We start from the raw sequence: 13,670 nt of genomic DNA, 5'->3' as shown, positions 1-13,670 counted from the left end.
TTCTTATTTATTTTTTAAAGGACAATCTGGGAAGCCAGAATACTGTCAAAGAATATCTTTAGCCTTGAGGAAAAATGTTTTTTAATTTAGCATTTACTATAAAGCCAACTCTCAGTTAATATAAAGATAGGATTAAGATATTTTCAAATATTGAATACTTTGAAAACTTATCTGCCATCTATCTTAATTAAGGAAGCTACTGGAAGAGATGATCCTTACAGAAAACAGAGAGTAATGGGAGAAGGGACACATGGGATGAAGGAAACAGGCATCTAACTGGAAAGGAAGGAAATGGGTGTGGCCTGGATGAAGGTAAAGGGAGGGCCTAGCACCACAGCTGTGCAGCAAATTTAAGGATTATGGGAGAGATATCACTAATACAATAAAACTAATAGAATATCTGTTACGTTTGAATGTACTGAGAGACTTACATTATGGTACAGAATTTGGGGATATGTTGATAATAAATACACAGTAAGCTAAACAAATAGAAAAAGAGACAATATGTAACTGCAGAGAAAACAAAAATGGTACTGATAAATATTGTTGTAGAATACTACACAGTTCAACCGTGAATAGTGCTTATGTAACTGAAATAAAGTGAATTTTGAATACCGATCTAACCAAAAATTACGGTATCATTAACAGTATCAGAGAATGGAGAAGTGCTACTGTGAATGTGGGGGGGGGGTTGGCGTGTACCCGTACGTGCCCACGCGTGTTGAAATGGGGTGGGCAAAGGTGTGTTCTCAAGAGGGAAATCAATTGATAATGATGTCACAAAACTAAAACTAAAATGAAACAAAATATACTTGCTATTTAGAGATCACTGCATAAAGTAATAAATGAAAGGGGTAAATGTGCTGAAGATTTTTGCCTCTAAGAATTGGTGGAGTGGGGTGGGAGTGGGGGAAGGAGGCTGCTATTTTTCATGATAAGATATTGTAGAACTTTCTGGCTTAAAAAACATGTTGTAAAACTTTGATAAAAATAAAAATCAAAGTAACAAGACAAAACCAAAAGAGGACAGGTTTGTGTAGAAAATCTAAAAACAACAAAAAAGGATTTAGGTTTAGGATTACTTGTTGTTTTGCAGAGTGGGTAAGAGCACAAGTTCTGCGGCCAGAATTCCTGGGTTTGTATCTTGCTTCTCAGCTGCCGTGTGACCTTGGGCAAAAGTCACTGTTGGTCAAGGTGCCTCAGCTTCCTACCACTTACATAGTTTCTACTTCATAGTTTTATTGGTAGGATTAAGTGAACTAATAATACATATTAATCAGTGCCTGTCACATGGTAAGTGCTCAATGAATGTTAGCTATCCCAGATTCCATTGAACTGTCAATCAACATGGAAAATACTGTGAAATGTGAAACTGAGTAGAATGGATAAACAATATGGGAAAAAAACAGGGTTGTTTCCCAATAAAACTTTAAGAAAATATATACAGCAGCATATATATGTGTGTGTTTGTGTATATGTTTATACATATATATATATACATGCAGCAGTCTTGTATATTTCTTTTTTTCTTAAAATATTTTATAAAAGCATTCTTTTGTAAAGTATATTTTAAACTATTTTAGAGAGTCCCTGCAAATGCATGGCTCAAGCTGGGAATAAATTTATTTTATAGCTGAAGTAAATGAGAATATTCATCTGAACTAGATCTGAGAGAATGACCTAGACGTGAACTGTTCTAAATGACAGCAGACTCTCCAGACCTATCTGACCGTCTCCTGGAGAATCGCAGTCCATAAATACCTGAAGCAGTACTTCTGGTTTAAAATGTTCAGTAAAACTCCAGTCCATTAGACTGCGCTGCTGTGTTTTCTTTATGTCTTCTAAATCTGCTTGCACCATCATCTTCTTGGGTTTCTAAAATATCATAGCAACACAATTTCAGCTTTAATTTGTTTAAGTCCAAATGGAGCCCTCTTGGGCTCCGTCAACTAACCAGCATGTACTCCATCTAATTGGGGAAATCTGCATATGTATAAATCCATATGGCAACATTTTAGGAGAGCTGCTGCCAAAAAGAGTATGCCTTTGACTTTTTTTTATGGGCAACATAATCTAAATATTTTTATTGTTAGGTTATACTCTTCTGAGTCCTGTTAGCAATTACAGGCAGGTTTTCTGAACTCTCTTCAAGACAATGTTAGCTCTACATGGCTGTATGGTGAGCAGGTGTTTGTGAGGTTGCCAAGCCACACTGTCTAGAGAGGAGCCTGGAGCTGGGAAGTTATGCGCAGGCTGCCTAGCAAAATTAACTCCTTTCTCTCCATTTGGAGCTGTTCTGGGGATGTCTGAATGATTCCTCTTTTCTAGCCTCAGTATTCTCCAAGTATCCTCTTTTTCCTTTTTCAGTGTTTCTCACTCCAAATCATGGTTTTCTCAGATCATCCTGTTATCTACATGTTTAGAAAAATAATTCCTTACCTTTTCATGAAAATCAGCCTTTGTTTCTGCATCATCTTTGATCTCATTGTTTGTGGTCTGCTCTGTAAATCAAAGACACCAACATCCAGTTGTGTTCTGGCTTTGTTCTTGCCCTGCTGGTTAATGCTGTGCCCTTTTGTTGCCCATATGATCTATGTTTCTGTGCCGAAAAGGTAACGCCTGAAAGGTATGTTTTGCGCCTCCAGAAAGGTGTTTGTGTCCATAATTCTAAATCTGTGCCTACCTAGAAAAATTATACTGAGCTCTTTGAAAAGAACTTAGTTTCTTATGTGAAATATCTTAAATCATATCAGATATTCTGCTTTCAGACTGTACCATTCACTTTAAACCATATACCTTTACCTTTAAAAGTTGTAAATATTTACTGATAACATCCAACTTCTTAGTACACGTCATTTGTCTTCTTGTGCTGGTGACTATCACAAAGCTTTTTAAATTTCCGGGGATCTTATCTCATGGATGACAGACTAGGGTGGGGTCAGGCCATGGGTGCAAAGAGGCACTGGCAGACAAATGCACTTCCTATTGGAAAATGATATGCTTTCACCATTCTGCAGGGCTTTCCTTCGTTCATGAATCATTAATTAATTTAAAAATGATTTAATGAGCATATGCTAATTTATAGACGGAGCTTAACCAAAGTTAAATAAATGAAGGGGCAGCTGGACTCCAGGGCACTGTACCATGAACCAATACGAGTCATGTATACTAGCTTTCCTTGTGACCACAGAGTATACTTATATGATGATTGAGATGGTGATATCATCCTTGGCTATGATGGAAAGGTGAATGAACAGGGAAGGAACAGATTCATGCTGCTGATTTCTGCATCACCAGAAGAATCCCATGATAAGTTTAACATAGATCAACGAACATCAAACTGTGAATGTCTTAGAATTTGCAATTTGCTCTTGTTATTGTGACTCTCTAACAGAGACATGAACAACCTATATAGTATTTTACAAATCTGACAATAGAAATAGAGTATGTGTGTGTGGGAGGTGGATCTCGTGCAAATATACTTGATGCTGCTGAACAACTGAACCACCCTGACTTCTTATCACTTTTAGAATAAAGGAAGGTTACATCTGACAAAGTTGTACAGGAATTAGCTCTGGCCTAACTCTCCGAACACAACTCTTTGACTCTTCCTTGCTCATTCTACTCCAGACATACTTGTCTGCATGCTGTCTTGAGCGTCTTGCACTTGCTGTCCCTCTGGCACGCTTTGCCCTTAGCTGTTCACCTTTTTCAGACCCTGACTTCATTCATATTGTTCAAGTATCACCTTCTCAAGAGACTTCTGCTTCATCCTCTGCCTTTTTTTTTTTATCATAGCATATATCCATGCCTAATGCTACCTACTGTTTATGGTCTGTCTCTCCACCTCGTGTAAATTCCTGGAGAAGAGAAACTTCATCTTACTTTTTTTTTTTTTTTACTGTACCCTGAGCACTCGGCACCCGGTAGGAACTCAGGAAATACTTCCTTTTGATTGAATGAGAGGCATCTACATCATATATTAAATGTGGAAATGAACCTAGAGCCACATAGAGAAGTTAGAAATGTGGAAGAAAGCCTTATTCTGTGGCAAGCATAAGACGATTTTTATTCTATGGCAAGCACAAGACAACTTTTTATTCTGTGGCAGAGAACCATATTTGGGCTTCTAGAGGGAGAAGCTGATTGTGCCTACAAAGGACAGGCCAGTGTTTTTCTTTCTTTCAGGAGCACAGCTACTTACATTTTTGCTACTAGTTTCATCTTGCCTTGGGCTGGTGAAGGTGACAGCATGAATGTTCCATTTTGATTTAGGGGAAAACCATACAGCCAATTTGGTTCAGTATTTATATAAATACATCTACTCAAGAGAAAACTCAGGCCAACTATAACTCTAAATAGACCATGATGTCCCATGTGTCCTTGAAGCAATTGATATGAAATCTGTGGATAAAAGTTATTCTATTCTGTGGTCTGCCAGATTTCCGGGAGATTTGATATTCCCTCCTATGTCTAAAGATCCAGCAGAAAAAGTCTCCAGCTTAGAAAACATGTTCTAAAAATTATGCATCAGTTATTTTGACAAAGGAAAGAACATTCTAAAAGTAATCTGAATTATTTAATAGTAGAAGAAAAATCAGTTTTTTTTCTTTTTCTGATTTCTGCTTTCAACCACATAATTCTTTGACAGTGTGATTCAGTAGTTTTTGACACATCTGGAAATGGATGCTTTCTCATCCCTTTGAAAAACAGCTTTCCTAATCTGTTTTACTTTAGAGATAACAAGATCCCTCTGCGAAGCAGTTACTTTAGTAAAAAAACACCCAACAAGCATAAAGGGCACATCTAAACCTATAGACTCGCGGTTATCAACTCTCAGGTTTTTCATAAATATCCCTGTCAAGTTCAAAAACGGTCTCAGATGGAAATCCAGTATTTGGCTAAGAAAAGCACAAATATTCAGCCCTTTATGTCCAGGAACAGGCTTTTATATGTATTTGGTGCTAAAATGGCTGTGCAGGAAATACATAAATAATTTTTTGCCTTGTTTAAAGAGAATTAAAGTTGGCAGCTTTGAAGTAAGTATGATTCAGTTAGGGAAAGAAACGTAAAATCAACAGCAACAACAACAAAGTCCCACGCACACAACAGCTACAATGCGACACCAAGCCCAAATGCCCTCTCCCTTTCAAATGGAATGGCTCCTTGAAGTAGATCAAAACGCACCATGGAGAAACACTTATGGCCCTGAGATTCACCCTCCAGATTGTGTGGCCTCTAGGATACACTGTCCACTATATCATTTTCAACCCTGAGAATTTAGGAAGTTACAATTAATAATCTACTTTCTTCCAGAATCCAGCACGCAATTTATGTACTTTGACCACCAGGTGGCAAAAGTCGCCTGAGGAAAACGCTATCCAGTTGCTTTAAAGAAAAAAAAAAAACCTCGAAATAAAACAAAGAGAACACCTTGGGCCGTACACCCCTCCTGACTTATTCTGACTCCACATTAACCCTGAGTGACTTCCCTGTCATTCATTTGTAGTCCCATAGGATACACTATTGCCATAAGAACTCAGGATAACTTATTTGGCTTTTTTTTTTTTTTTTTTTTGAGAGGTAGGCTAATAGGTAAGGGTACTTAGGACAGAGAAATAGGGAATCTACCCTAGTTAGAAGAAAGGAAAACCCAAAAGCAACAAAATCAGCATGAATGAGACTAGGAGTATAGCTACATCATTAGCTGCATCATGAAACATTTGTGGAACTCAGGAAGGTGCAAGACACAGTGGAGGAAGCACTGGTTTGAAGTCAGCCCTCTGTTCAAATCCTGACTTCCTACTTGTATGCACTTGAACAAGTTATTTAACCTTTCTACTTCTTGGTTTCCTCATCTGTAGAATTGGGGTAATAGTAACTTTGTCACAGGCTGATGTTTATGTAAGTATTTGTTAAAGTACTCAAGATATAACAGAGCAATATTAAATAAATGTTATTTTCTTCCCTCTTCTATTCATCCCAATTGCCTCCTCTACCAATCCTACTCCATTGATTACTTCCTTTCCTACTCCTCTCTAAATAAATGAAAAGGGTAAAAAGACCATTAGTCCATACTAACTTAACACATATTCTCTCCTGTTATCACTTTTTAAAAGTTTTTTTTTTTTTTTTACCCGATTTTGGCCTATAACCACTTATTTTTAAATGTGAAATATAATACACAAAGTGCATAAAACACAAATGGTTAATACAATGACTAATTATAAGAGTAAAATCTCAGCCTTCCGGACATCCTATGTGTATCATTTAACAAGCAGAGCCTCCTTATTAAACTTCCATATTAATTATAATTGTTTGTGTATTGTTTTGAGTTTCCTACATACACAGTATTTACAAATAATGATGGTTTTATTTCTTCCTTTTTGAACCTTATGCTTTTATCTAGAAGAGAAAATGTCTTGCTTGTTGGCATACACCTCTGACGCAATATTGAATACACGTGTTCATAGTGGACATTCTCCTGATCTCAAAGGGAATTATTTTAACTTTCACCTTGATATATAAGGTTTGTTGTAGTAATACAAAAAGTAATCTTTATAGTGAGGAATGTTTCTTCTCTTGATAGTTTGCTAAGATTTTTTTCATGAATTGCTACAGAATTATATTACACATGCTGTTTTTGCTCTATTGAGATGATTATATGACTTTCCTCACTAATGTGTTGTAAATTATATTGATTTTACAATGTATATATTTTCCTTCTACCCCGTTATAAATGCAACCTGTTTGTAATATATTATTATCATTTAGTATCTGCTAGATCAGTTTTCTTATATGTAGTTAGAATTTTTGCATCTATGTTTGTGAATGACTTTAATTGTAATTTAATTTAATGAATTAGTTTAACTTTCAGTTGTAGCACTATCCTTGTCAGTTTTCTTATAAAGTTTATGCTAGCTTCATAAAATGATTAGAGGAGGATATACTACTTTTCTATTTCCTGGAATAATTTTTGTTACGATTAGAATTATTTCTTTTTTCAGTGTTTGGTATCAGTTACCAATGAGATCATTTGGGCTAAGTGTGCCCTATTTGGAAGATTTTTGATTACTGATATAATTAATCAGATGTAAGACTACTCAGGACTTCTATTTCTTCTTGGGTCATTATTGGTAAGTTATATTTTTCCAGTAATTGCCCATTTTATTTTCACATTTAGTCAAAGTTGTTTATATTATCCTCTGTAGAATCCGAGGGAAGTCCCTGTTTCTTTATTCCTGCTATGATTTTTATTCCTGATATAGTTGTATTGCTGACAGAGTTATTCATAGCTTCTTTTTTTGTGATTAACCTTACATAAAAGATTTATCAAGATTGTTAGTCTATTCAAAGAATCACGTTTTTGCATTTTTGTTCTTCTAATGTTTTCATTTTCTATTTCATTGATGTAACTTTCATCTGTGTTTTCTATTTCATTGATTTCATATTTTTGTTGTTTGCTTTATTCTACTTTATTTGGATTTATTTTGTTTGTCTTTAGTTTGAGGTTGATGTTTAGTTAATTAATCTTTAGCTTCTTTTAGAAAAATATTTATTTAAAGCGATAAACTTTTCTTGGAGTACCTCTTGCATCAGCTGTATTCTATAGTTTTGATACTCAGTTTTTCATTATCATTTGGTTTGAAATATTTCCCAATTTCTATTGTAACATTTTCTTTGACCTAGGTGTTAACTTTGTTGTTTAATTTGTTAAAATAAACATATAATCTCTAAGAAGCTATGGTATAAGGGAGGCCTTAATATAGGCACATACATAATTATAAAACTGAAGGAAAATAACTAATACCATAAAGAAAATATAGATTAATTTTTTATTTTTCTTTTTAGAGATGAGGTCTTGTTATGTTGCCCAGGCTGGTCTTGAATGCCTGACCTCAAGCAATCCTCCTGCCGTGGCTTCCCAAGTGCTGGGTTTACAGGAGTAAGCCACAGCACTTCACCAGAAGTGTGGATTAATTATGACCATGGAATGCTGACAGAGGCATTTCCATATGGACACATCCAACAGGACTTCACGGAGGTGCCATTGAATCCTAATCAGGGTCAAAAAGAGAAGTCAAGGTAGAGGAGATTGTGAGGGAAAGGTACCACAGAGATTGAAAAGAGCAGGCTATGCAGAATAAATAGGCCTAATTTTGTGGGGCTAGAGTACAGAGTGAGTGAACAACAACAAAAAGATGGAAAAAATTTTGGGAAAAGTAATTTGATACTAATGGAGAAGCAGGCCAAGGAGTTGGGTTCTATTCTGCAGGTAGTAGGAGGCCATTGAAGGTTAAAAGTAGAGAAATAAAGTAGCTATACTTTAGATAGATTAATCTGACAGTGATATATGGGGTAGCTCAGTATAAATTTAGCCCCATATCCTTCTATACTTTTGCACCTCCTAATATAACACTGTTTATAATGCTGTAGTCTACAATGAGAGTAATGGCCTGAGCCTTAAGTGGGAGAGTGGGGAAAACTGATGTTCACTGAGCATTGATTTTGTAGCAAGCTTTGTACTGGACATTTCATTATGTTTTGCAGATAAATGTTTTTAATTTTAGCACACAATCACAATAACTGTGAAACACTAGTGAAAGTTTTAATGATGTTCACTGTACTAAATTTTCTAAGGTAAGGGTAGACTAAGAGGCATTAAGATATTTTGAACAAGGGTTGAAGTATAGAGAACTTATGGAATAACAATACGCAGTAAGAAAGTTTAATTAACTAAATAACAAATGTAAATAATGCATCTTGAACTTTTTTTGATTTATGTCTACTAGAACAGTGTCACACACACACACACACACACACACACACTCTCTCTCTCTTTCTCTCTCTCTCTCTTTTACTTACCCAAAGACTCATGTTGGGGTTGAGTCTTCATGATGCTCTCCTGCTCTAACAGCTGCCTATTATCAGGTCCTGAGAGTATAGGATTATTCGAGTCAGAATGCTTCATGTTGTTAGCAACACGCTGACTAGCATCTGAAGGTTCTTGGTTGCTCTCACCATTTTGCACAGACATTGACAAATTCTTATCCACAAATATTGTTCTGTCTTTGATTTTAATATCTATTCAGTGTAAGGAACATCCATGAGATACAATATGAGAAAAACCGACAATCATAAAATACAAGAATGCATTCCGTTCCCTCCATGCAGTGTACCTGCTATCTGCTTGGCCTCTCGGGTGTTCATTTTCATGGCACATTGCTGCCTTATCTGTTTAGCAAATCTGGCAGGGTTGTCCCACGGTATGCTGATCATTTCAGAATCTGACCCACTCATCATCCCAGAAGGCTTTAGTTTCCCTTTTTCATCAACCTCAGAGAGTTTCAGGCTCTCAAAGGTAAACACCTTGAAGGCTCGTTCTACTTCATTCCAGCTCAAGACATCTGTAAGAAAGCAGAACCAGTGCTGCTGAAATGTTCTTATTAGCACATGGTATGGGGCTTACAGAGGGACAAGAAGCAGGGAGTCTGTCTACCAGAAAGACAAGGGAGTCATGCCACAATGGCTGTTGACATGATTTGAAACATTGGCTCCCCAGTCTGCGGCAAATATCAAAGGTACCTGAGGGTAAGCAAACAACACAGTAAAGATATAATTTAGCAAATTATAATGCTCCCAAACTGCTTGATAGCTTAAATCAATCTTAGGTGTCCAGATTCATTTGCATGGACTTTCCAGGGTACCATATTGGTTGAATATGCTTACACAAGTTACTGTTTTTGAGTGAAAGCAACCTTTTCTCCTGTTGTAATTTGAAAAAGAAAAATTATTTACTTGTGCCTCATATAGGTTGTTATATTTACTGAGTTTTTCTATTCATTTGGGCTCAGGAAAGGCTTCCTTCTGTGCACATAAACTGCTGCAGTATCTTCCATAATTGCACTTCAAAGTTTATATCAGCTTTCAACAGGCTTTATAATTGTGTATTTACCTTTTTACAGCATTTATTCACCTGCTCACTCTTTCATTGGTTATTATTTTCGATGTATTAGGCTTTGTCATAAGTGTCTGGGATTTGAAATAATCAAGATTTGGTTCCTACACTTTAAAAGTTCAAGGTAGAGGGAGGAGAAGCAGAATTAACAAATAAGCATGGAATTCAATCAGAAAAAAAATGAAATGATGTGGATCAATAATTCAGAAGTAACCTCCATTGTCTCTCCAGTGAATCTGAGAAAAGCAGCAGGTCCTTTGGGAGAAAACAGGGAAATTAAGGAGAGAGGGAAGAGGTAAACAAGTTACAGAATGAAGGAGAATTTGCTCATTCATTTATTTTTCAATTTTTTTTTGAGCCCCTACTAGGTGTCACTAACTAATAAAAGCTGGGAACATGGTGGTGAACAAAATAGTGAGCGCCCTGCTCTCATGGAATATCCATTCTGGTGGTTGGAAACATAAATGTAAAAGACAAAAGATGATAAAAATAATATAGCCAGGTGAGGGGACAAAAAGTGGTCACGGAGGGGCTTCTAGTTTATATAACGCAGTCATGAAAAAATCCTCTCAACAGTTAAGCAAAACTGTGAAGGCAGTGGGGGAGGAAGCTGCGTGGATATCTGGGGGAAAGTAACCAAGGGAGGGGAAACAGCAAGTGCAAAGATCCTGAGGCAGGGGTGTGATTGACATGTTCACAGTGAGGCCAGTGCAGATGGAGGAGAAAGGAACATGACAGCTTGACAGGTGATGGCTTAAAAAGTAGGTGGTAGACAGTTTAGGTTCTTACTGTAGTTTGTTTTTATGAGACAGGTTCACCCAAGCTGAGTGCAGGTGATTCTCCCGCCTTGGCTTCCCAAGCACCTGGGTCTGCAGGCATGTGCCACCACACCTGGCTAATTTTTGTATTTTTTGTAGAGATGGAGTTTTGCTATATTGGCCAGGCTGGTCTTGAACTCCTGAGCTCAAGCGATCCACCCGCCTGGGCCTCCCAAAGTGCTGGGATTAAAGTCATGAGCCAGGCACCTGGCCCAGTTTAGGATTTATTCTGAGTGAAGTGGGTGACTGCCGTAGAGTTTTCGGTTACAAAGGCACAGGATCCAACCAACATTTTAGAGGGGCTGTTTGGGTGGTTGTGTGGATAAAAGACTGTCAGTAAAAAATGAAAGCCTGTAGACCAGCTGGAAAGCTATTGGAATAGTCCAAGTGAGGGGCGTCGAAGGACTGGGCTGGGATGGTAGTGAGGAGTGTGCAGGATTGACTGAGGAGTGTGAGAAAACAGAGACAGCAGGGATGCCTCCAAGGTTTTTCGTGGAAAGTAGTTGCTACTAATTGAAATAAGGGAGATGGTGAAGGGATAAATTTAGGGATGCGGAATCAAGAGGGTGGTTTTGAACCTGTTACGTATGATGTGGCAAAAGCGAAGAGAGGAGGAGGGGAGGAACACCAAGGGTCTAGGACAGGCCATGTAAGCAGCATATGTGTGAGGTTTCGCTGGTGGCAGCAGGAACAAAAATCCTGTGCGGTGTGGAGGGCTGACCTGAAGGGAGAACAGAATCACGTCTTAAGGCGGAAGGAGAAGTGGAGAGTGGCAGGACACAGAAAAACGACAGAAGTTCACCCCCTTCTCAGGAAGCAGGTAGTTAGGTACACAACAGCAATGCCATACCAGGCCCTTGAGGCTGCGCCCTGCGTGTCCGTGGGTCAATGGTAGGACAGTGTTCAACAGTTCCTGGCTTTTTCTATGACTAAGCCTACTTAAAAGTGAAAAAAGAAATCAAGATAAAAATATTTGGTGGTTTGGTTAGACTTACGAATGAGATGGTAAGGAATAATATGCGTATGCTCTTTTCTTTTCTAGGTCAAATGCTTCCTTGTCAAATAAAGATGTCTATGTAATTTAATGTCCTTTCTTATAAGTAGAAATGTATCTGCATATTCCCTCAAGTGGGAAAGAGAATTTACTTTGGGAAATGACTGTCTCTATCACAAAATCCCAGTCAACTCAGAAGAGACGTGATTCTAGATATTATATCTGAACGACCCCTCTTCCCACTGTCCTCAAAGAGCATAAAATGGCTCTTCCTGCTGTGAGAAGGTGTTAATTTGAACCAACTCCTGCTCAGCAACATGCCAACAGTGAGCTCTCTCTTCACCTTTTACCCCTAGGTATAGAGCAGGTGCTTAAAATTGTAGATTGCACCATCAAACATCTGCAGTGGCTTTCTTCCTGTCTCTTGCTCAGTAAGGTAGGGAATGTGGTTCTACTGGGTATCCAGAGACCAGAAGAATTTTTTTTCTTGTTTTTCCCACCATTGTTATAATCCTAAAACAAATAATTTAACCCTGCCAGGATCTCAGCTTTCTTCTCTAAAAATGGATTTCAACTAGACTAATTCTAAGGCTTTCTTTCAGTTCGGAAATTTTATGGTTCTATGATTCATCTTTCTTCATAAAAAGTTAATTCCTGGATTTGAATAGTGTGCTCAGAATTTTCTCTCAAGATAGGATTAAACATGAGCTTCTAGTAGCACAGGTTACAAGAGATCTACATCTGCCTCCCAAGTCGCACGCTTTCTTATTTCCTTCCTGTCCTCACGTACAGAGATGGTCCACGGTAGTGCTCACATTAGTTTTACCCCGGTGAACATTCCTGCCAAATTCAGATTATCTCAATCTTCTCCTTTTTTTTTTTTTCTGCTGTAATAAAAAAGAAAAAACTGTGAAGGGACAGAGTGGGAAGAGACAGAAGAAAACTCATTCTGGAACCTGTTTTTTTTATTGATTGTGGGTGGCTGAAACAAGAGGATGTAAGATGAAAATTAAAAGACAGGTATCACTGAATTCGAGCAAAGTTGCATGGTTCAGGTTGCTCTTCTCTCTTTCCAGAAAATGTCTCTGCAATGTTACTGTAATGTTTACATGATTTGTAATGATGATAAAGGAGTGTAGTGGTCAGGCAGAAGAGGGAAGTACAGCATTGTCCTGAGAATTACACACACACACACACACACACACACACACACACACACCCCTTTACTTCTCTGTAAGTAGGACGGGATTACAATGGGAGTATTTGGGACACAGATGGGGAAAAGGAGGAAAAAAGAATTACTGTGGTTAAGAAAATGAAATAGGAAAAAAATCCCAGTACATAAAATTGAAGAGTGTTATGCATTATAGCTAATGATAACACTGCAGATAACATTATTCAAATAAGGAAGTTGCAGTCAATCAAAATACCCACCTTCGCCTCTGAAAGGTCTTTAAATAATGAAAATACTTTTTGTAAATAAGGGTGCAATTTTAAGAGGCATATTTGGCCATTAATTAAATTGAGTTTAAGCTAAGACAAAGCGATGGACTTACCACTCGTACAAAAGTGCATAAGCTCATGAATTGTTGCTAGACGCTTAGTGTTGTTCCATGGTGGGGGCAGAGGGAATTGAAGGAATTCCCACAGTGGCAACTTGGACTGCATCTCCTGCTCAATTTGAACTGGATCAAAATTCTTTTGGTCCTGATGAAAAAGAGCAACATGACAGAAGACATTAAAGTAAGCTGTCAAGTGCCTTATGCATATGGAGAAGGCTAAACATGATACCTTCACTCACTTATTTGGGAACAGAGGAAATCAATGGTAATTGGGAAAGACAAACTTTTGGTATTTTACTGAAGGTCAAAAAGCTAGTTCCTACGTTGCCAGGAGTTCC

At 37.6% G+C, this 13,670-nt stretch overlaps 1 protein-coding gene across 2 annotated transcripts in view; it reads right to left on the bottom strand.

The window, feature by feature from the left end:
- The window catches only part of SPAG17 (sperm associated antigen 17), a 251,280-nt gene that overhangs the window by 126,828 nt on the left and 110,782 nt on the right, over positions 1–13,670 (bottom strand). The window contains exons 13-17 of one of the 2 annotated variants that reach the window (XM_032249593.1): positions 13,327–13,477; positions 9,180–9,407; positions 8,866–9,084; positions 2,440–2,501; positions 1,762–1,875 (exon numbers count right to left, since the gene is read on the bottom strand). In XM_032249593.1, coding sequence (XP_032105484.1) covers positions 1,762–1,875; positions 2,440–2,501; positions 8,866–9,084; positions 9,180–9,407; positions 13,327–13,477 — 774 coding nt within the window. The remainder of the gene's footprint in view (positions 1–1,761; positions 1,876–2,439; positions 2,502–8,865; positions 9,085–9,179; positions 9,408–13,326; positions 13,478–13,670) is intronic. The other variant, XM_032249592.1, reaches the window with a different exon arrangement.

Source organism: Sapajus apella, unplaced genomic scaffold, assembly GCF_009761245.1.
Source record: "Sapajus apella isolate SASKATOON/1434 unplaced genomic scaffold, GSC_monkey_1.0 scaffold69, whole genome shotgun sequence".
Lineage (NCBI taxonomy): Eukaryota > Metazoa > Chordata > Mammalia > Primates > Cebidae > Sapajus > Sapajus apella.
This window is presented reverse-complemented; position numbering and strand designations above follow the sequence as displayed.